At 46.0% G+C, this 20,860-nt stretch overlaps 1 protein-coding gene across 1 annotated transcript in view; it reads right to left on the reverse strand.

Annotated features, from left to right (window-relative positions):
* PIK3AP1 (phosphoinositide-3-kinase adaptor protein 1) overlaps window positions 1-14,847 on the reverse strand; it is a 118,675-nt gene extending 103,828 nt beyond the window's left edge. Inside the window, exons 1-2 of the mRNA XM_045438391.1 lie at window positions 14,700-14,847; window positions 6,370-6,786 (exon numbers count right to left, since the gene is read on the reverse strand). Of these exons, the coding sequence (XP_045294347.1) occupies window positions 6,370-6,786; window positions 14,700-14,712 (430 nt within the window). The 5' untranslated portion in view covers window positions 14,713-14,847. The remainder of the gene's footprint in view (window positions 1-6,369; window positions 6,787-14,699) is intronic.
* Window positions 14,848-20,860: the final 6,013 nt, after the last annotated feature.

The following is a 20,860-nucleotide window of genomic DNA, read 5'->3' on the forward strand; positions in this document are numbered from 1 at the left end:
AGGTCAGTTCTCCCCTCGGCCTCTGCAAGGAACCACAGAAGCCCCAGAAGTAAATGACTTACCATCGGTAAGGCCACCGCACTGAGGAAAGCAAGGAGGGTGCGGTGACTTCCCCTTAGCTACAAGGGTCTGACTCTCCTCCCTTCTCTAAGGGCTGCTCCCTGTGACGCGGAAGCGAGTCTCGCCTTGGCCAAGCTCTGAGCTCCTGAGACGTGTGCCCCGTGACTTGCCTCGAAACAACCCACAGGGCCGGAGCCGCTGACTTCTCCTCTAACCAGAGCACTAACAGGGCACCAGGCATGGAGCAGAGCCTCCAGAACATGGCTGTGCAGCAGAACCAACGGCAAGGCTTGTTGAAATTCACATTCTAACCCCCCTGAGATTCTGGTTGGGCAGCTCTGGGGTGGGGGCCCACGCACGTGCACTTTAAACACAGCGGAGGGGCAATGCCAATACCCAGCCTCACTTGTGAACGTGTGGTCTAGCGAACTCGGAGAAGCTTCACTGTCCCTGATTCTTCCACAAGCTTTCTTCATCCCTCTTGTCTCCACGTGGAAAAGAAGGGCGGTGAGAGCAGACTTGGGGGAAAGCAAGGCAAAGTGGAGAGCCTGAAGGTTCTAGAGTCTGAAGGCCCTCAGTTCCAAAGAGAGCTGTTCTTGGTCTTTACGCAAGTCAGTTAACCTCTCTGAACCTCAGTTTTCTTATCTGAGGAATGGCAATAAAACCATCTACCCACTCTGGGTCAGGGGGTTGGTGCACATAAAGTGTCCGCTGTATTACACTTAATAACAGTCACAGAAGCATTCGTGTTATTATTAGCTCTTTCAGTAAGGGGAAGGAACAGTGCATGGCAGCTCTCCATGAGTATCTCTGCAAGAGAAACTGCACATGAAAATAACTGACTTAATGAGGCATAAAGGGAAAGAAAAAAATTAAACTACAACAACAAAAAACTGTAATAAGAGGAGCCATGGATTCAGGTCACAGGGAGACGCACGGAGCAGGCATGTCGTCCCATCTCTGGGAACTCGACAGAGAGGAGACTGGGGACATCGATAGAGACTTACGAAGATTTGGGCACAAGGCTGCAGGAAGATATATTGCAACATTATTTATAAAAAGGGAAAATTGGCAATAACCTACAGGCATTAAAAAAATTTTTTTAAACATTATGATGAACATATGTTACTTCATTTCAGAAAAAAAAAGTTCCTTTTTCATTTTAGGAGGAGATTTTGGAATCCGCTTGAAGAGCTGAAAGCATTTTTAAATATCCAATTGTTTCTCTTTTAAACTCCGGTATAATATTCAGATTAGAACATTCATATCAACAAAGGAAGGCCAGAGGTGGGCATCTAAATTTTCCCCGTGGAAACAAAAGGCAAAATACATTATAATTTTGGGTACCATCAAAACTTCTAAAGTACGAACAACATGAGGACGGATGGGGAGAGGTGAAAAGAAAACAATGCATATAAAGAAGCAGATAAGGTCTCTGGTGGAACACTGGATAATATTAGAAGAATTAGGTTTAGTGCTTCCCTTCCCTCTACATGCACACACATACACACATGCATGCAACGATGAGGATTGTGGAAATAAAACTCAGTATCACCTATCAAGCCCTTTCCCACGCAGACTAACAATCTATTTTTATATTCCAGTGAGGTCTGCAGCAAAGAATAAAGCTCCAGTTAAAAGAGGAAATAATTTCTGTACTGTACCTACGTTTTCTCACTTCCTTATTTTAAAATAATCGCCCAATAAATCAAAAAACAAAATCCAGAACAACAGTCCAGTGTTCTATGCACTGGGTATGTATCACTGCAGACATTTTGGAACTACACAAAATCAGCTCAAGTGTTCTGAGTCATTTGCCATCTTCCTGGAAAACTTATAATGATATATTACAGCACTGGGGGCTGGAACAAACCTTCCAAATCATGTGGTCCAACCCCATCATTTTACAGATGCAGATCTTGGGAAACAAACTGGCTGCTCCAACACACCAAAGGCTCTAATTAAAACATCTGCTCAATTTTAAGGTGGCTGACAAATTTGAAGAGAGGGGTGGGAAATAAAATAAAACCTCCAAAACACTTTTTTAGTGGAATAGTAATGATGATCAGCAGGCCTATTAAATGAAGAAGCAGTAAGGATTGTGATGGAAGTGTACCCCCACTCCAATGTCAGGACCACTTATATCTGGAAAACTGAAATTAAAAGTTGCCAGAGCTCACACATCACATCTGTGAGTACGGGCAGAGGAAGAGAACTCCAGAGCTCTGCCCTGAAGTCTATTGGCCTAAGCACCGAACACTGACCTAATTTTATACTTAAACTGACAGGTATCCAGGAGTCGTCCTCATGTGATGGTGCTTCTATTTACAGAAAAGTGAAGATTTGAGAAAATGGCCTGTGCACAACAGAGGGACATGACCACTGACCTGGCAAAGGAAGCGGGGCTTGGACCCTTGCTCACATACCCAGTGGACCCTTGACCAGCACAGCATCACTTGGGCACTTGTTAGAAATGCAGAATGGGGGGCGCCTGGGTGGCGCAGTCGGTTAAGCGTCCGACTTCAGCCAGGTCACGATCTCGCGGTCCGTGAGTTCGAGCCCCGCGTCAGGCTCTGGGTTGATGGCTCAGAGCCTGGAGCCTGTTTCCGATTCTGTGTCTCCCTCTCTCTCTGACCCTCCCCTGTTCATGCTCTGTCTCTCTCTGTCCCAAAAATAAATAAACATTGAAAAAAAAAAAAAAAGAAATGCAGAATGGTGGGCCCCACCCAGACCTCCGGAGTCAGGATGTGCATACTGATGAGATCCCCAGGTCCTCCCACATTTGTTAAAGTTTGAGAATTGCTTATTTAGATAACGTGTTGGCAAAAGAAGTGTGACTACCTTTAACCCCATTTAATCTAAGTTTCTAGAATAATTACCTTATGACCAATTCTACTCTCTAAAGCTTTTGATCTTTAAGCCTTACTTTAAATTCTAAATGGTCTAAATTTTAGCCTAAATTTCAAATGGTCTCAGCGGATATCTTAGCAAGTAGTCATGTTTTTTTCAAAAGGCACACACGTGGGAGCTTTAGCATTTTTAAGGATTATATTTTAAAGATTATAAATTAAGGTCTTTTCTTCCTGCTGTTTTCTGCTGAGGTCATAGGAGGAACATGACCAGTATTTCTTCAGGAGGAAGTTAGAAACCTTGGGGAGACCTGTTGAGGAGGAAGACTGGATTCAGAAGAGAAATGTGTTCCTGGTGAAAAAGAGGAATTTCATGTAAGGGAATTTTATGGCCAAGAGGCTGTGAAGGTCACATGGTCCAACCACGGTTCCAAAGCTGAATCCCTTTAGGCCACATCTGCAGTCTCCACTCACATACTTCCAGTGATGTGGAACTCACCACCTCCAAAGTCAATCCATTCCATCTTTGCACAATCTAATTGTTAGAAAGGTTTCCTGAAATTTCTCTCCCTATAGCTTTCAACAGCCCTATAATCAGTAACCCCATAATTATGGTCCCTACCATCAATTTAACCCCATTATCAATTTTCCATTACAGTTCCCACTGGGATTTTTCTTTCTTACACATTTCATATATTTATTTCTAGGAGAGTAGAGTATGTGTAGTAGAGGGGTATATGAAAATTTTATCTTTTGCTTTTATTTTGAGGCACTTTAGGAAAACCTCATGTGTACAAGAGAAGTATTAAAATAAATTATTTTGGGGTATGTGGGTGGCTCATTCAGTTAAGTGTCCAACTCTCAATTTCAGCTCAGATCATGGTCTCACGGTTTGTGAGATCAAGCCCTATGTTGGTATTGATGCTGACAGCACAGAGTCTGCCTGGGATTCCCTCTCTCCCTCTCTCTCTGCCCCTCACCGACTCGCACATGCATGCGTTCTCTGTCTCAAAAATAAAGAAACATTTAAAATAAAATAAATGATCACAAGTTATAGAGAATATAACTAAGGACATAATTATATAAGAAACCTAGCTTGGGGTAGTACTGTTCTTCAACATTGTTTTAACTGGAAGCTTTCTGAGAGTCAAAGCAGGTATGAAATGGGATAAGAAGGTGAATGCTTCAAAATGTTTGAGACTTTTGCCTGGGTGGCTCAGTCAGTTAAGCGTCCAACTTCAGCTCAGGTTGTGATCTCCCAGTTTGCAAGTCTAAGCCCCATGTCAGGCTCTGAGCTGTCAGCACAGGAGCCTGCTTCAGATACTGTGTCTCCCTCTCTCTCTCTCTGCCCTTCTCCCACTCACCTCTGCCTGTATATCTCCCTCTCTCTCTCTCTTAAAAATAAACATTAAAAAAAAAATGTTTGAGACTCTCTGGCCTTGGGGAGTCCTAGATTATTAACCCTGGAAAGTATAGTAGATCAAGTCTAATTCTGCCACTTCTCTGCCGCTTATGGAGAAGAAAACTGAAACCCAAAGAGGGTAAGTGATTTGCCCAATACTGGGCATCCAGTTAGCAGCAGAGCCAGGCAATAGGGTGTCCCTACCCCTCTTCATTGTCCTGTTTGGCATACTGCCAGACTCTGAGTCTTGAGTCTGTTACAGAAGTTTTCCCAGCATAAAAATCAGAGCACCACATTACTGGGCCAAGCAAAAGGCTAAGCGTACCTGAAAAGCAAACCCAAGCCATCCTGCACACACAGGATACCTCAAATCCCAAAGTTCACAAGGTCTAACACCAGATCAGAAAGTTATACTGGAGCCATAAGCCATCCTACTTCTTTCTCTTTCCCAGAATTCCACTTGTCCCTCCATATCCATTGATTCTGAACCACAGAGTTGCCACTAAGAAGCTTATTTTAATCTCCCATTAAAATAATCTCTTTCTGATGACAGGTTAGTTGTTCTCAGAACAGAAACACCACTGTGAAACACGTCATTTGTCCTGAAACACTTAAAGCTAAAGGTTCATAGCATACTGAACCAGAGTCATTAGTAAAAAGTAAATGATTATAGGCAATCAATTTCAGGCACTACACATTGGATGCATTCAAACAATGTTAAAAGAATCCTTTTTATCATGTACTTTTTAAAATAACACCACTGGAATTTTTATTTATTTATTTATTTTTAAGTTGTTTCTTTATTGGGGGGAGAGAGAGAGAGAGAGAGGGAATGAAAGCAGGGGAGGGGCAGAGAGAGAGAGAGAAAGAGAATCCCAAGTAGGCTCCACACTAGCAGATGCAGGACCCAAGCCCACGAAGCCCATGAGATCATGAGCTGAAACCAAGAGCCAGACGCCCAACCGACTGAGCCATCTGGGTGCCCCCACCACTGGAATATTTTAAAGAACCATCTGTTAGATCACGCAGCATGAGATGCCAGTGCAGTGCCAATACATCCACGGAGCTCTGAATGACTGGCCTGCCCACGAGATCATAATGGAGCACTGCACTGACCTAAGCACATCCACAGAAACAACCATTTGTGTTTCAGTTCTTTGTTAAGTGTAGGCAGATCAAAAATCCCTCAAAGGGACGACCTGCAATCATGCAAGATTGAATTATGTGCTTTTTCTATCGTTGTGTCCTTCTGAAGTCAAGAAAAGCAAACCCTAGGAGAATTAGTTATCCAGGCCCCAGGCACTTCAGGTGAGACATCTTTCATAGTAATACTAGTCGTATTACAAATTAGCCAGGATCCCATGATGCTGAAAGATCTAGTCCTATTTATTGGTTTAAAGCTAGCAGCTTAGTCCTAGATAAAAAGTATCTAGGAAGCTATATTAGCTTTTTAAGGTCACTGAGTATTAGTGAATTCTTGATTCAGTTCATCGAATGAGATGGGGTGGATGAGCCAAATTAATGCCCACGTCATAGCAGGGATAATTGAGCATAGTTAAATCAGCCCATAATTTTCCAGGCTTCTTGGCTGGCCTCAGGTATAAGAGATCTCAAGTGGCAAGAGAACAGAGATAAACACAAAGCCCACTCATAGCCCACAGTGGAGCAAAAATAGAAAACAAAAGAGGAAGAAGAGCTGTGACAGGCCTCCATCCCAGAGCACGTCTTCCGTTACTGTTAATCGGAGTGTATGTCACACTTCCTGGGGCCACTGAAATCATTAGCCCCGGCAGAGAGGATGGGAATTGTCCCACCTTAAAAGGAGAAACAGGGCAAAAGACAGAAGCTAGGCTAGCGGGAAACCGAGAAGGATATTTCTCTATAAACATGTTATCCAAAATAGCACATTTTCAACAAAAATCTTAAGGTCAGTGACAATAAAATGGAAGTGGCTTACAAGCAGGAAGTCTGTGTCATCTGAAATGTCTGGTGGTGGGGGGGCCTGGACTGGTCATTGTTTTAGGGCTTGCTTATCTTTACTTGAGAAGACACCCTTACCTTCCGAAATGGCCTTCTTCACGGCCGCCACGTAGGTCTCGGGCTCGTCCTCACAGGTGAGCTCCTGCCAGTGCGCCCAGTCTGGAAAGTAGTCCAGGAACTCCTCGCTGTCCTGCACTCCACAGAGCAGGCGCACCACACGGTGGGGGGGATGGAGGGCTCTCTGCAGCAGGGGCAGCAGGGCCGGCCGGCAGAAGCACTGCACCAGCTCCGCGGACAGCAGCACCACGATGCAGCGCGAGCTGAGGAAGAAGTTCAGGTCCTTGGCTGAGAAGGAGGCCTCGGGGCTCAGCCTGTAAGTCAGCGTCTTCTGGCTACGGACCTGCCGACTGGACAGAAAGAGGTCCTGGAGGTACTGGCACCATTCCTCGGCATCTGGGCCATAGACGATGAGGATGTCACAACTTCCAACCGCCCCTGAGCAAGAACGAGGCACAGAAGCATGTTGACATACCTGCTCCTTCTAGGGCTCCCATCACTTGCGACATAAACCACCCAGACCGGGGTCCTGGCACCCACAATCTTTCATAGTCTGCCCCTAGCATACCTGTCAAGCCTCTTTCCCTACTTAGAGCCTGTGTTCCGGCCCCGTCTCTGCCCAAATATACCATGCCTTTTCAGATCTTTACATAAGCCGTCACTTCTGATGCGTGCCCTTCCATCCACAGCCGATGCAGTATAAGATGGTGATGGGGGGGGGGGGGAGGACGACAGCAACAGCAAGCTCTTTGTACAGAGCTTACTAGGTTCCAGATGCTCTTCTAGCACACTGCCCAGCAAACTCATTTAATCATCACAGCAACCTTGTAAGGTAGGTAATACCATTAGCCCCATTGTACAGATAAGAAAACTGAGGTGTGGCAGGTTACCTAATTTACCCAAGGTCCACAGCGGCAGAGTCAGAACTTGAATTCAGACAGTTTGGCAGAAGAACCTGGCTCTTTCCTAAATGCAGTGGTTATAAGCACAGGTATACAACCAGGTGGCCACAGTTACCATCCCGGCCCTGTGAATTATTAGCTGTGCAACCTTGGGCAGGTTGCTTAAATATTCTAAACCTCAGTTTATTCATCAGTAAACGGAAATACAATGGCAATACTTGTCAGTGTTTTGTAAGAATTAAATTAGATATTTCATATAAAGTGTGAAGGATAGTGCTCAGCATGTGGTAAACCCCCAATAATGGGTACCTGGTGTCATCATCCTCACATTAATAGAAACCGTTAATGTAAACAGCAACCGTGGATGAATTAATGCTTTGATCAACATAAAACCATTCATAAAGTGTCCCTCACCATACCTGTCTGTGACATAGGCTTCCTTCTTCTTCTCATAAAGCATAAATGCCAGAAACAGAGCCCAAAGCCTCAGAGAAGCAGGGAGTTAAAAAAAGCTTCTGGGAATCGCTTAGCTCCAACTCCTCATTTACAGATAAAAGAAACATTTCATCTGAGAAGATGAAGGGACTTGCTTCAATTCAAACTGAGCCTATTAGTCACAAAGCCAGGACTGAACCTCAGGTTGTCCCCTGGTCCCCTGTCCAGTCCTCTCATCTGTCCACCTGCTACCTCCCATCAGGGATTCTGTCAAGAATTTTATGAGTCTTAAAGCATATCTTCCAACTACCCAAAGTTCAAAGAAGCTTGTCTCTTCACATAGCTGTTACTACCGTTGAGAAGCCTCAACACCCACTAACTCAACAAACTGGTCTCTGAGCTGGAAGGGGTGAGCACAGAGGAATCTCTAAGCATCCTCAATACAATATGATACAAAACAATACAACAGGGATCCTTCCTCCCACTCAGAGAAGGCTCAAGTCTGAAGAAGCTTGGGAATCATCTAAGTTGGGGATTGTCACAATTAAACTACCCCTGGGCCACATTTCACTGAGTGGTCAGAGGAGGGACTGGGGCAAGACCTGAGGCTGTAAACGCTGAAAACATCACAGGACGACTCCCCTTTCCCGTCCCATGAACACCATATTGAGAGTAAAAACAATGACATCTAATACTAACCCAACACTGTTCTCATTTCCCCCAGGATAATGCTACCAAAATTTTTAAAGTAACAAATCAAAAAAAGTTTGTAGTTTCTTTTTGGAGTGTCTGCTTTTCTGGAGCCCTAATCCATTGCTAACATAAAACCCAACAGACTCGAAATAGGAGCACATTGATCAGTCAAGGAGTACTTTTGAAGGGGAGGTGTGCAAATTTTAAAAGAAGTCAGTTTAGAAGGCAACATGGAAAAAAAAGGGGGGGGGTGCAGTCAGCAATTCTGACGACACCATGGGCCTTTATGGCTCTACAGAAGACTCAGTTCTGAGCATCGTCTATTTTGAATAAAACCGTCCATCTTAGGCATGCTTCCACTGTCCCAAAGCTCAAGAAGATTAAACACAAAATTTTAATGTATAGAAGGCAGGGTGACAGCCTTCCATAAAATGAAATCTTTGCTGATTGATCTTTTTTTTTTTTCCTGTGTAACATAGTTCTTTGTACCTCAATGGAGAAATAATTTCAGGACTATGGAAGGGATAATATTGGCAAAGCGCCAGAACTATGGAGCTCACCCTGAGAAAAGTAGATTTAAGGCATCATAATACTTTTACCTTCTTTCCGCCCCTCTTTTCTACATGATTGACTTCTCCTCTGAAGTAAATGTTCTTCTAAATGTAGGGGCGCCTGGGTGGCTCAGTTGGTTGAGCATCTGACTTCAGCTCAGGTAATGATCTCACGGTTCGTGAGTTTGAGCCCTGCGTTGGGCTCTGTGCTGACAGCTCAGAGCCTGGAGCCTGCTTCCGATTCTGTGTCTCCCTCTCTCTCTGCCCCTCCCCTGCTCATGCTCTGTCTGTCTTTCTTGCTCAAAAATAAACATTAAAAAATACATTTAAAAAAAAAGTGCAAAAGTAAAAAGCAGTAGCCACTAATATCCCCCCACCCATGCAGACAAATACACTAGCAAATATCATGTCAACAATTTTTACAAATGGGCTAGAAGGAGAATAAGATCTCAGACAGGGCTGGCTGTGGTCTCATACATTAGCGATGAAGCCACTGGTGATGTTTCCAATAGATGGTAAGGAAATAAGGAAGAGAGAAGAGAACTTCTGAGAACATAATAAGTACTCTTTCGATGGCAACTCAGCTCTTGGAGCGCTGACTGACTTAGCAGGAAAGCAGCCCTTCTTATAATCCCTTGACCCCGTGCCCATGAGCAATGTATGCCACTTCTATGAGGAGACAGCGATCCAAAGCAAACCAACAATTTCAAATGACAAGTTCTGGGGTCACTGAGGGAGCGAGTATACTTTACACCCTGGATCCTGCCTCACCGTCGCCTGCTCCTCTGTTAACAGCACAACGCAGTATCTACTGGGCATTAATAGACCTCTAGTCATTAAGGAAACTGTAAATATTAATAATCAGGGAAACTGGGTGAGGAGTATATGAGAACTCTACTATCTTCACAGTTTTTCAATAAATCCAAAACTTCTAAAGTAAAGATTTTTAAATACAAATTAAATTTAAAAAGTACTTAAGGGGTTAAGCTCTTCTATAAGGAAAACATACAGAAAATGTCTCATCCCTGGGATTCTGGTGTTACATTTGGCAACCCCCCCACCCCCACCCCCCGCGCGTGCGCGTGCACACACACACACACACACACACTCCTCTGAGCAAAAGTACTTGAAAAGGAAGTGGTTAGTGTTTCAGACTCATTAATATCACAGCCTACTTGGTCACCCACTTACGGTGTGACTTGAGACGGGTATACAAAGTCTAAGCAAATTTTGCTTCAACGTAAATGAGGACAATGAAATCTATCGCCTTCTTAAATTTTGCTCTGCTACAGAAACTGAAGCTGGGGAAATTCTAAAAAAGTTCCAAAGTGGAAGTTAAAGTTCCTCCACAATGTGCTAGATAACAACACAGGATCAAACGCTTCATCAGCAACTCTCTCTTGTATGGGGAACAGACTTCTCTTCAAGGATAATTCCCTTCCTGTAACCGTAGATCACTTCCTCACATGTGCCAAATCAATTCTTTCAGTTTTGTTTGTTTATTATGAGAAATTAAATACATGGTGCAACAGGAGTCCATAAATCCTAAACAGGGGTGCCTGGGTGGCTCAGTCGGTTAAGCGTCCGACTCCTGGTTTTGGCTCAGGTCATGATCTTGTGGTTTTGTGGGTTTGCACGCCATGTTGGGCTCTGCACCGACAGCGCAAAGCCTGCTTGAGATTCTCTCTCTCTCTCTCTCTCTCTCTCTCTCTCTCTCTCTCTCTGTTTCTCTGCCCCTCCCCCCACTTGCACTGTTGCTGTCTCTCTCAAAATAAATAAACTTTAAGAAGATACTTTTTTAAAAAGCAAAAGAAATACAGTGACTGAAAGAGAGGTTCCTTAGAAAGATTCAGAATCCACCTGAGAAAAGAACAGGGAGGAAGTGCCAGGGAGCTTTTCAAATTACCAGTCCAGACCATTTTAGTCTATAGGTGATTCTGGCTCCCTGTTCATCTGTCTTAATAAGCACCATACTGAAGAGGGATGTGAACTAGGAAGGTGACTAGGATAAGGAGGGATCTAGATAATGATTCATGTGAGGAGCTTCCAGACTCTAAAGGTTTCAAGTTCAGAGACTTGACAGGAATATTAAGGGACCTCAAGAATCAGGTGAGAATTAAGATCACAAAAAATTAAAGGTACCTTCAAACCCTCTTATCTTCTAAGTCTAGAAGTAGAAAAGTCTGGAGATGAGAGAAACCTTAGAGAAAAAGAGCAGGAAAAGGTATGCAAGCTTTCTTCAAATATCTGGAGGCCGGCACATGGAGGAAAGGAATCTGGTCTTCACTCAGCCACAGACTTGGTCACTTTGGAAAGTCACTTATGGCCTCTGTGTCTCCTCTCTCTCATGTGTAAATGCAAGAGATGCCATCAGGAGCATAGAGATATTCCAGGGTAGGCTCATTCCATTTTATTTTATCTTGCTTCTCAAGCTCTTTCAAAAACAGGGAGCCAAGATTCTCCTTGATTTCAGCAAGCAAAGATGTCTTTCAAAAAACAAAATCCTGGGGCACCTGGGTGGCTCAGTCGGTTAAGCGTCTGACTTCGGCTCAGGTCATGGTCTCACGGTTCGAGATTTCCAGCCCCGCGTTGAGCTCTGTACTGACAGCTCAGAACCTGGAGCCTACTTCAGATTCTGTGTCTCCCTTTCTCTCTGTCCCTCCCCCGCTCCCTCTCTCTCTCTCAAAAATAAACATTAAAAAAATTTTATTAAAAAAATTATAAAATAAAATAAAATACTAATGCTTACCCTTTAGTAGAAGGAAATTTTAAAAGATCACACAATTCAGCCTTCAAAAGGAATATCATGCTGAGACATGCTACAACTTGGATGAACCTTGAAAACATTACGTTATATGAAAGAAAACACAAAAGACGACATACTATATGATCCCATTCATACAGAAGTCCTGAGCATGGAAATCTATAGAGACAGAAGATAAAACATAGGGCTGGGCAGGAGGAGGGAGTGGGAGGGTGATAGCTAAAGCATACAGAGTTTCTTTCTCCCTTTTTTAAAATTTCTATTTCATAATCTGTACCTCCTTCACTCATTTCTCAAAATGAGTTTCTTTTTTTTTTTTTTTTTTTTTAATTTTTTTTTTCAACGTTTATTCATTTTTGGGACAGAGAGAGACAGAGCATGAACGGGGGAGGGGCAGAGAGAGAGGGAGACACAGAATCAGAAACAGGCTCCAGGCTCTGAGCCAACAGCCCAGAGCCTGATGCGGGGCTCGAACTCACGGACCGCAAGATCGTGACCTGGCTGAAGTCGGACGCCTAACCGACTGCGCCACCCAGGCGCCCAAAATGAGTTTCTTTTTGAGGTGATGAAAATGCTCTAAAATTGATCATGGTGATGCTTGCACAGATCTGTATAGATACTAAAAAAACCACTGAACTGTATACTTTTTGTTTGTTTTGTTTTTAACTGTATACTTTAAATGGGAAAATTGTATGGTATGTGAATTATATCTGAATAAAACTGTTTAAAATAAAAAGGAGGAGGAGGAAGAGGGGAAGAGGAGCGGGAGAGGGAGGAAGAGGACAAGAAGCAGAAGACCATATGGAAGAGTGCCCTAGATGACTCCAGACCCTACAGTAGTTTGGCAAGAGGTAGTCGGTCTCACTACCACCAGGGACCCTTGTACCTCCAGACCTCAGAGAGCCCCAGGGACCCCAGAGGCCCAACTCCTACTTACAGAACCTAAAGTGGGTCTCACCACAGAGTGTGCTGACAGCAAGAGAGTCTGAAGCCCTAACCATCACAGATGTCTGCAGAAGCCACTACAGAGCCCATAAATAGCCCCAGGTTTGGCCACTGGGTTACAGTCCCCATCTTCTAGCCCCTTTGGCCATGCCCAACTGGAATCATACACATAGGACACTGGAAGATTTGCTCTGTCTCCTCTGTCCAAAGGTTCTCTCACTTTGCTGCTTCTTGGGACTTAACAGCCTAGGGCCTGTTCTCAGCCACGGCAGGAGGTGGGAGTTTCACTGACCTCATCTCCTACTTCTCCCCAATCACCCACCTATTCCACCACTTGCTCTCTGTTCCTTAAATACACCATATACCCCCATCTATTGTTCCTCTGAATGGAGCACTCTTCCCCCACATGACCCCTCCTTTCAGATCTTTGCTCAAATGTCCCTTTCTCCATAAGGCCTAACCTGGCTACCTCATTTAAAATTATAAACCCAACAGTAGAGGGTAGAGTACCCCCTCTACTGTTTTCCCACTGCTCTTAATCATATCATGTGCTTTCCTTATTAAGCACATTGCCTGCCTTTCCCCAGCATTCCATAAGCTCCATGGGAAAATGACTTATGCCAATTTTGATTATTGAATATACACCTGACACCTAGAAAGTGCCTAGAAACCATAGGCATGCAACAAATATGAGCTGAATGAATGAATTTCCTCTAGATAACTGCTTCAGCTTTCCTATGTAACTGTGCACTATGACCTCACTATTACCACAATACAGAGTCTTCTAACCTCCAGAGCCCCAGTTGAGAGCCAGAAGGCTAAAAGCTAACTGCTTTCCCATTCCCTTTAAAGAATGAGCTTATATTACCAATCTAATAAAACTGTTACCATTGGCCTTCTCTCCTGCTTCCAAAACACCATTAATTAGAAGGCTGAACCTCAGGGGATATGGGGAGAGCTGGCTCTTCATTCAAGCATCTGCCCACATCCTTCAAGAACAGTGTCTTCTCCTGCTGACTAGATTTTAGTTTTCAAGGGGCGTTTACATCCTGTTTATACATGTTATCTCTACTAAAACATGACAACGTGGTCTAAGAAAATACAAGTAAACCTATTTGCCAACACGGTAACTCTAGTCTTCTCATTTAGTAATTCCCTGTTAACCTACTGATTTCCTGTGCAAGACTGTGAACTCCCTGAGAACAGAGACTCGGCTGTCCTGGTCACCACTGAGAACACACTTAGGGGCACAATAACCATTACAGTGCATAGTAAGTGCTCCTTAGTCATCTTTATTCTTTTTTTTTTTTTTAAGTCATCTTTATTCTTATCATCACTATGTGGTTGGTCCTGGATATCAGAGGCTAGCATTGACAAGTGTATACACCCATGAATGACAGAAGAACCCAAAACTAATGGAAAATGACTCCTGCCACCTTTCGATGGGTAGATTACCCAGTGGCCTCCACTCTTCCCCATTCCCCAAAGTTCTGCAAAGACACAAGAAAAGTAAAGCCAAAAGAATGTTGTTTCTAGATTCCTATCAAAAAATTCCAGATGAAAAACAAAAGCCTAGGAAGGGCAAGTGGCCCAAGCCACCTTCAATCACACAGCGCCCACCAGGGACAGCCTGAGCGCCCCCTATTGGTCCGGTGCGGCCCTCAGAGAAGTATTTCCCAGGCGCAGACAACGCGGCTTGTTTCTACTGGACGCCGGTTCACACAACTGCAAGAGCCGGGGAAACGACCCTCAGAAGCAACTAGAGCCAGTGACGGCGGGAGAAACGGAGACTTAGAAGACGGGAGACAGGAGAGGTGCAGATGGGGACTGAAGAGAATCGCGCGACAGGCTGGGAAGGGGGATGTGGGAAAGCCAGGACGCGAGGTTTGCGCCGGGGAAGCGGGAAAGAGCAGAAAGCACGCGGGAAAGAGCAGGAAGCACACAGTCCCGCACCGACGTGGCAGAGCCGGGAGCCGGGTGGCGCTCGGACAGCTGTGGGGGGGGGCGAGACGGCCAGCCAGCGGGGAGGCTCGGGAGAAGGGCCCGGGCCTGCCTACGCACCTGAGGCTGCCATGGCGCGGGCGCAGCTCACCTGCCCCGCTCGCTGCGTGCGCGGGGCCGGGCGGGGCGGCGTCCCGGGGCGCGGGGCGGCAGGGGCGCCGGCTCGGCGCAGCACCAGCCGCCGCTCTGGAGCTTCCTCCACAAGGGCTGGGAGGGCCGGTCGCGGGGGCGTGTCCACAGGGCCCGCCCCGCCTGCGGGGCTCGGCCCGCGCGGCACCTGCACCCGCGGCCGTTGGGGAGGGGAAGTGAGAACCCCCACCCCACACTGGCCGGGCCGCGGGCCTGCTACCCGCGCGGCCCTCGCTGCTGTGTCCCCAGGAGGTAGGGGGCGTCGCGCCACGTGCGCCCCACTCGCGGCGAAACCAGCCCGCCGGCCACCAAAGGGCAGCCCCAGCTGAAGAGAGTGTTGGGGGAAGGGGGGGGGGGGGGAGAGGGGAAGGTTGACCTGCCTCAGTGACCTTGGGCGGGGGTGTATCTCAGCACAGCTGGCCAAGCCATCTCCCCATCCCCTGGGGCTTTCTCCCTGAGCTGCTACCAGGGCAGGAAAGGGGAGGGCGCAGGAAGGGGAAGAAGCACCTTCCCTGGCACCTGGCCCTGGGTGCTTGGCGTTGCCCTTGATTACCCTTCAGTGACTTTTCTGTAATTCCTTGGACCTGGTCTCCTGATGGCACATAAGCATTCATGATTATCTCCTATGGTAAATGCATGATACAGTTACTGCCTTTCATGGCTTTGAGATGGCACCTATGGCTCTGTTAATGTCTGAGCTGAAGAAACAAGCCAAAGGCCTTGAGTGGATGCCCACAGGGAGTCAATGCTCCCCGAGGTTCCAGCAGGCCTGAGTCCAGAGCTAGAGCTCTCCATTCACCCCTGCACTCACTTGCCTGCTCTTTGCTCTCCTCCTTTTGCCTGCTTCTATAATTGATCTGAACCCTTGGAGTTCTGTGCCCTTGGAGTCCTCAAAAATGCAGAGTCTAGAAGACAGATCCAGAGAGCGGAGATGAAGGAAAGATAGGACTCAAGTACAGGTGGAAATAAATGAAATGGATTTAGGAATGGAAATAGGGCTGAGGCCTATAATTATAATTTTTTACTGCTGCCATAACAAATTACCACAAACTTAGTGGCTTAAAATAACACAAATTTATTATCTTCCTGCTCTGGATTTCAGAAGTCCAACAGAAGTCCCGCTGGGCTAAAATCAAGGTTATCAGCAGGGCTGGGTTCCTTTCTAGAGGCTCTAGAAGAGATCCATTTCTTTGCCTTTTTCGACTTCCAGAGTCTACCCACATTCCTTGGCTCATGGCTCCCTTCCTCTATCCTCAGAACCAGAAACATAACCTCTCTTTGAGCCAGCTTAGAATATCACATCTCTCTCTGACTCTCTGACCTCCTCCCTTTTCCACTTTAAGGACATTGATCCCACCCAGATAATCCAGGAAAATCTCGCTTTTTTAAGAGACACTTAAAATACCTTAATATTTTCTTAATATTAATTAAGAAATTCTTAATACTAATTACTCAGCCTACCACAGGCCTGAAATTCTGAAAGAGGAAATGAGCTCCAAACCTGCTAAGCCTCACACCTGTTCCCCATGTTCAGGACCTTCTGGCCTCCAGATCAGGTTAGCTGCACCTCCTCCCCTTACCCCCACCTCCCATCATGCACTGTCACAGCCCTGTACTGTTCTTTTGTAGAAATTATATAGCTATTTTTCTGCAACTACTTATGTTAGTTTGTGTCTCCACCATTGAACTATAAGCCCCTCAGAGGCAGAATCCAAGTCTGTCTTTTTCATCATGGAACCTCTAGCACTTGGAGCCAACTCTGGCACAGAGAATATTAATATGCTCAGAAAGTATTTGAATGAGTGAATTACTGAATATGGCCAGGAAAGCCTTAAATTTGAGGCCCAAGGATAGAAGGGAATTTTCAGGCACTGAAAATCACTGAACTTGGGGGAGGGGGAATATAAGATGTCAAAAATAGGCTGTATATAATAATAAAAGCCATCAGAGTAAGGAAAACGGTGAGCTGAAGTTTGGAAATTTTGAGGTTGATGTGCCCATGGGATGTCCTAGGGGCTCTGTCATTGCAGGAGAGATGAGTGCCTAGGACTAGCCAGGATGTCAAATACCCATGGAGCTGAAGGTGCATGAGTGGATGGGGGAGAGAGGATAAAGAGCAAGAGCCTGGCCTCAAGGGCAGAACTTGGGGTGAGAGCCATGCTCTGGGACCACAGGAGACCAGAGTAACTAGAGGTGGGATAAAAGGCAGGCCAGAATAAGCAAGAGGCCAAGGAAGAGGATTTAAGGAGAAGGTTGTCAACAGTGTGGATCGCTGTGAGGAGTCTGGGAGAATGAGGTCTAATGTAAAGATCTCCAAAGTCCCCTGGTTCCTCATGTGCACAGTGAGGGCATTCCAGCTCAGAAGATGCTAGGTAGGGCTCTATGGTTCTCTCTGGAGAACCTCACCTGAACCCTGTGTACCTGTTCTGAACATTCCTTCACTCTTCACGAGCCTGGGGACCCAGCTAGTCTATATTTCTCTTTGGACTCATTCCTACTGAGGGTATATTTGTCCATCTGAGGTCATTTCCTCTGACAGCCCTACTATCCAAAGGTATGGTCCTCCTTCCAGGTCCAGATGTTAGGGAGTGAAAGCCCTTTTCTGCTTCCTAACCAAGAGAATCTGCAGAACTTTGAACTGAAGGAATACTTCTATGGTTCTTATGACTCTTAGAGGGCATCCATCAGTTGTGGGTAAGGTCTCCAGTGCTGGGTCAGTAGTCCAAACTCTGAACACTCCCACTGCTACCCATCACAGGCCTCTGGAATTTGGCTGGGAAGGGCACTTAGAAGCCAACATCCCCTCAAGGCGCTAGTCCCCGATACTGGCAATTCTACCCGGTTTCTCTGTAGAGCAGGTAGAGTTGAGTTGGAGGAAGTGGTATCTGTTTTTACATCTCCATTTGACAGTTTTTACAGAATGTGGAGGGGAGGGCAGTTGCCCCTCTGGAAGGCCTTGCTCTGTCCCTGTGTGTTGGCTCTCGGGGCAAGCGGTGCAGTCAGCATCTCCAGCACGGGATGGCTCACGGATGGCTTCTAGGCAGAATGGAGAACCTGCACATGACTGCCACCCCACCCTCTTGTTGGCTTGGTAAATAGGAGAGGCCAGAGAGATGAATATATGTTATCTAAAGAACAGAAGGATGAGAAGGGGGGAAGAAATCCCTGATTCTTACATCTTCAAGACGTTATTTCATAATCTCTCAGGCCTAAGGACCAGAGCCTTTTTCTTTGGTTGTCAAGACCCACTTACTAGGACAGAAGGTAGAGATGGAGGAGTATACTGTAGCAGGTGCTTTTTTTAATGTTTATTTATTCTTTGAGAGAGAGAGAGAGAGCACAAGCATGGGAGGGGCAGAGAGAGGGAGACACAGAATCCGAGGCAGGCTCTGAGCTGTCAGCACAGAGCCCAAACGCGGGGCTCTAACCCACGAACCGTGAGATCATGACCTAAGCCGAAGTCGGACGTGTAACCAACTGAGTCACCCAGGCGCCCCTGCAGCAGATACTTTTAATTCCCCTTAATTCTCTTAACTATCCTATGAGGAAGATGCTAATAGTATACCCATTTTATAGAATATAAGGTTAAATACCAGCTAGTACATTGCAGAGCTGAGTTCTGAACCCAAACAGCCTGGCTCCGGTGTCCATGCTTCTACCTACTAGATTATGTGGTAAACGCTTGAAGCAGGCCCTGCTGTGATCTAAGAGCCACACAAGTCACTGGCCTGTGTTGGCATCACCTCCAGTTGCAGGTGGGCAGGGCAAGAGCTCTGTTACCTGCCAGTTCCCCTGCTCTGCCAGGAGTACCTTGTGCTCATGAACCGCAAGCATCAGGAAAGGCCCCTTGTTGGAGTTCCCCTGGCATCCCCTACTTCCCTGTCCCCTTCCCTGTCTGTGTCTCATCAGACCTTCAGCCCTTTGGGAGCAGGCCGTGTCGCTGACTCCACTGCATTTCCAGCTCCTAACACAGGCTCCAGCACACAGCAGGTGTTCAACAAGCATTGCTTATTTTTAAATCGTCAAGGCCAACCTGCCCATTTTACAGATAGACACTGATCACACAGCTAAAGCGACCTGCCCAAGGTCCCACAACCCTCATCTGAGGGGCTCATTCCTTGCTGTGTTCAAGAGTTCAGAGAGACTGTGCACATTCGCACATGTAGGGTGGAGTATGTGAAGACTGAATTACGTGGGATGGGCTGGTAGGCCATCACAGGTGGGGACAGGGAGAAAGAGTTCCAGGGTACCAGGTGCCTGGCTTAGCCTTGCCAACACCCTGGATTTATAAATAAAGACTGCTGTCATTTCTACCTGCTCAAGACAGTTTCAGCCCAGCCCAGTGGACCCAGTAAAGACTGCCTGAGGACATTGGTAGCTTTTTAGGAATAGGTAGCTTTGCAGACAAAACCTAGAAGCCTACCCTCTTCAAGAGAGAGGTCTCCTTCCCTAGTCACCAAAATGGCCACTCCCTATGCCATAGCCCAAGGGCCTCTCACCGGGCCACTTTGAGCAAAGGCCCTTGAATCTCAAGTTCTTAGAAACAAAATATTCTTGGGAATCTGCTGGGTGGCTAACTCTACTCCAAGTGCTGTCACTTACTCAGCTTTCATGAATCTTTACCTCAAGCCAGTGAGGTAACCATATTAGTATCATCCCACTTTACAGGGGAAGAAACTGAGGTTCCAATAAGGTAATTCACCTGACCCGTGGTCACTTGGTTAATAAGCATCAAAACGAGATTTTTTTTCCCGTCTTTTTTTTTTTTTTCAATTTTTTTTTAACGTTTATTTATTTTTGAGACAGAGACAGACAGAGCATGAATGGGGGAGGGTCAGAGAGAGAGGGAGACACAGAATCTGAAACAGGCTCCAGGCTCTGAGCTGTCAGCACAGAGCCCGACTTGGGGCTCGAACTCACGGACCGCGAGATCATGACCTGAGCTGAAGTCGGACGCTTAACCGACTGAGCCACCCAGGTCCCCCAAAACTAGATTTTTAATTCAAATCCACTTGTTAAAAAAAGCTACCTCTTTTGCCATAGGTTACGATCCAAAAGCTATGCCAGCTCTTCTGTGCTGGTTCCATGACCCCCAACCCAAAATTAATCTTAGTGACAAGAAAAAGCAATGTCATAAAGATTGCTGGTTGTCCACCCATTCCTCCCCTTGTTTCTTAGTAACAGTATCCTAATTTCATTTGGGGCAGCAAGGTTCCATTCCCCAGCCTCTCTTGTAACCAGGAGGAATCCAGTAAGTTGTAAACGGAAGTCACTGTCCAGAGAGGTTCTTGATAGAATGTTTAAGTCTTTCACCCTCTCTTTTTAGTTTTCCCTTTTGCCTTTCTCCTCTTCTTTTAGTTCCTGCCAAGAAAGTGAACGGGATGACGAGACCCAACAGTCCTCTTAGATTCCGAGGTGACTGTGTGAACAGAAGCCATGTGCTAAGGACAGTGGGGCAGAAAGATGAGCAATCTGGTTCTCTACTGACCGTGGAACACCCAAACAAGCCCCAGGTTTCACCCCCCTGAACTCTTTTACATGAAAGAGAAACACATACATCTCTGTCTTATTTGAGACATAATTATTTACATGTCCTGCCGTATGTAACCAAACCGAATTCTTTACTGATACGTGCATGGAAGTTAGTATTTGTTGAGCACTGACCATAATCCACCAACTTCCTAATGCTCTCGCAATTAATCCTCACAATAACTCTACGTAACAGGTATTATCCCCACTTTGCAGATGAAGAAGCTGAGATTCAGAGATGTTGGGTAATTTTTCCAGAATCATTCAGCAGGTAGCAGAACTGGAGTTCAAACCCAGTTCAGTCAGAGTTCAAATTCCAAGGTCCATAGCACCATGACACAGTGGATGCTTTCAGAGAGTTCATTAAAAATACCTTCTGGGACGCCTGGGTGGCTTGGTCAGTTAAGTGTCTGACTTAGGCTCGGGTCATGGTCTCACGGTTCATGAGTTCAAGCCCCAAGTCAGGCTCTGTGCTGACAGCTCAGAGCCTGGAGCCTGCTTTGGATTCTGTCTCCCTCTTTCTCTGCCCCTCCCCCACTCATTCTCTCTCTCTCTCTCTCTCT

This window comes from Leopardus geoffroyi, chromosome D2 (assembly GCF_018350155.1).
Source record: "Leopardus geoffroyi isolate Oge1 chromosome D2, O.geoffroyi_Oge1_pat1.0, whole genome shotgun sequence".
Classification (NCBI taxonomy): Eukaryota; Metazoa; Chordata; class Mammalia; order Carnivora; family Felidae; genus Leopardus; species Leopardus geoffroyi.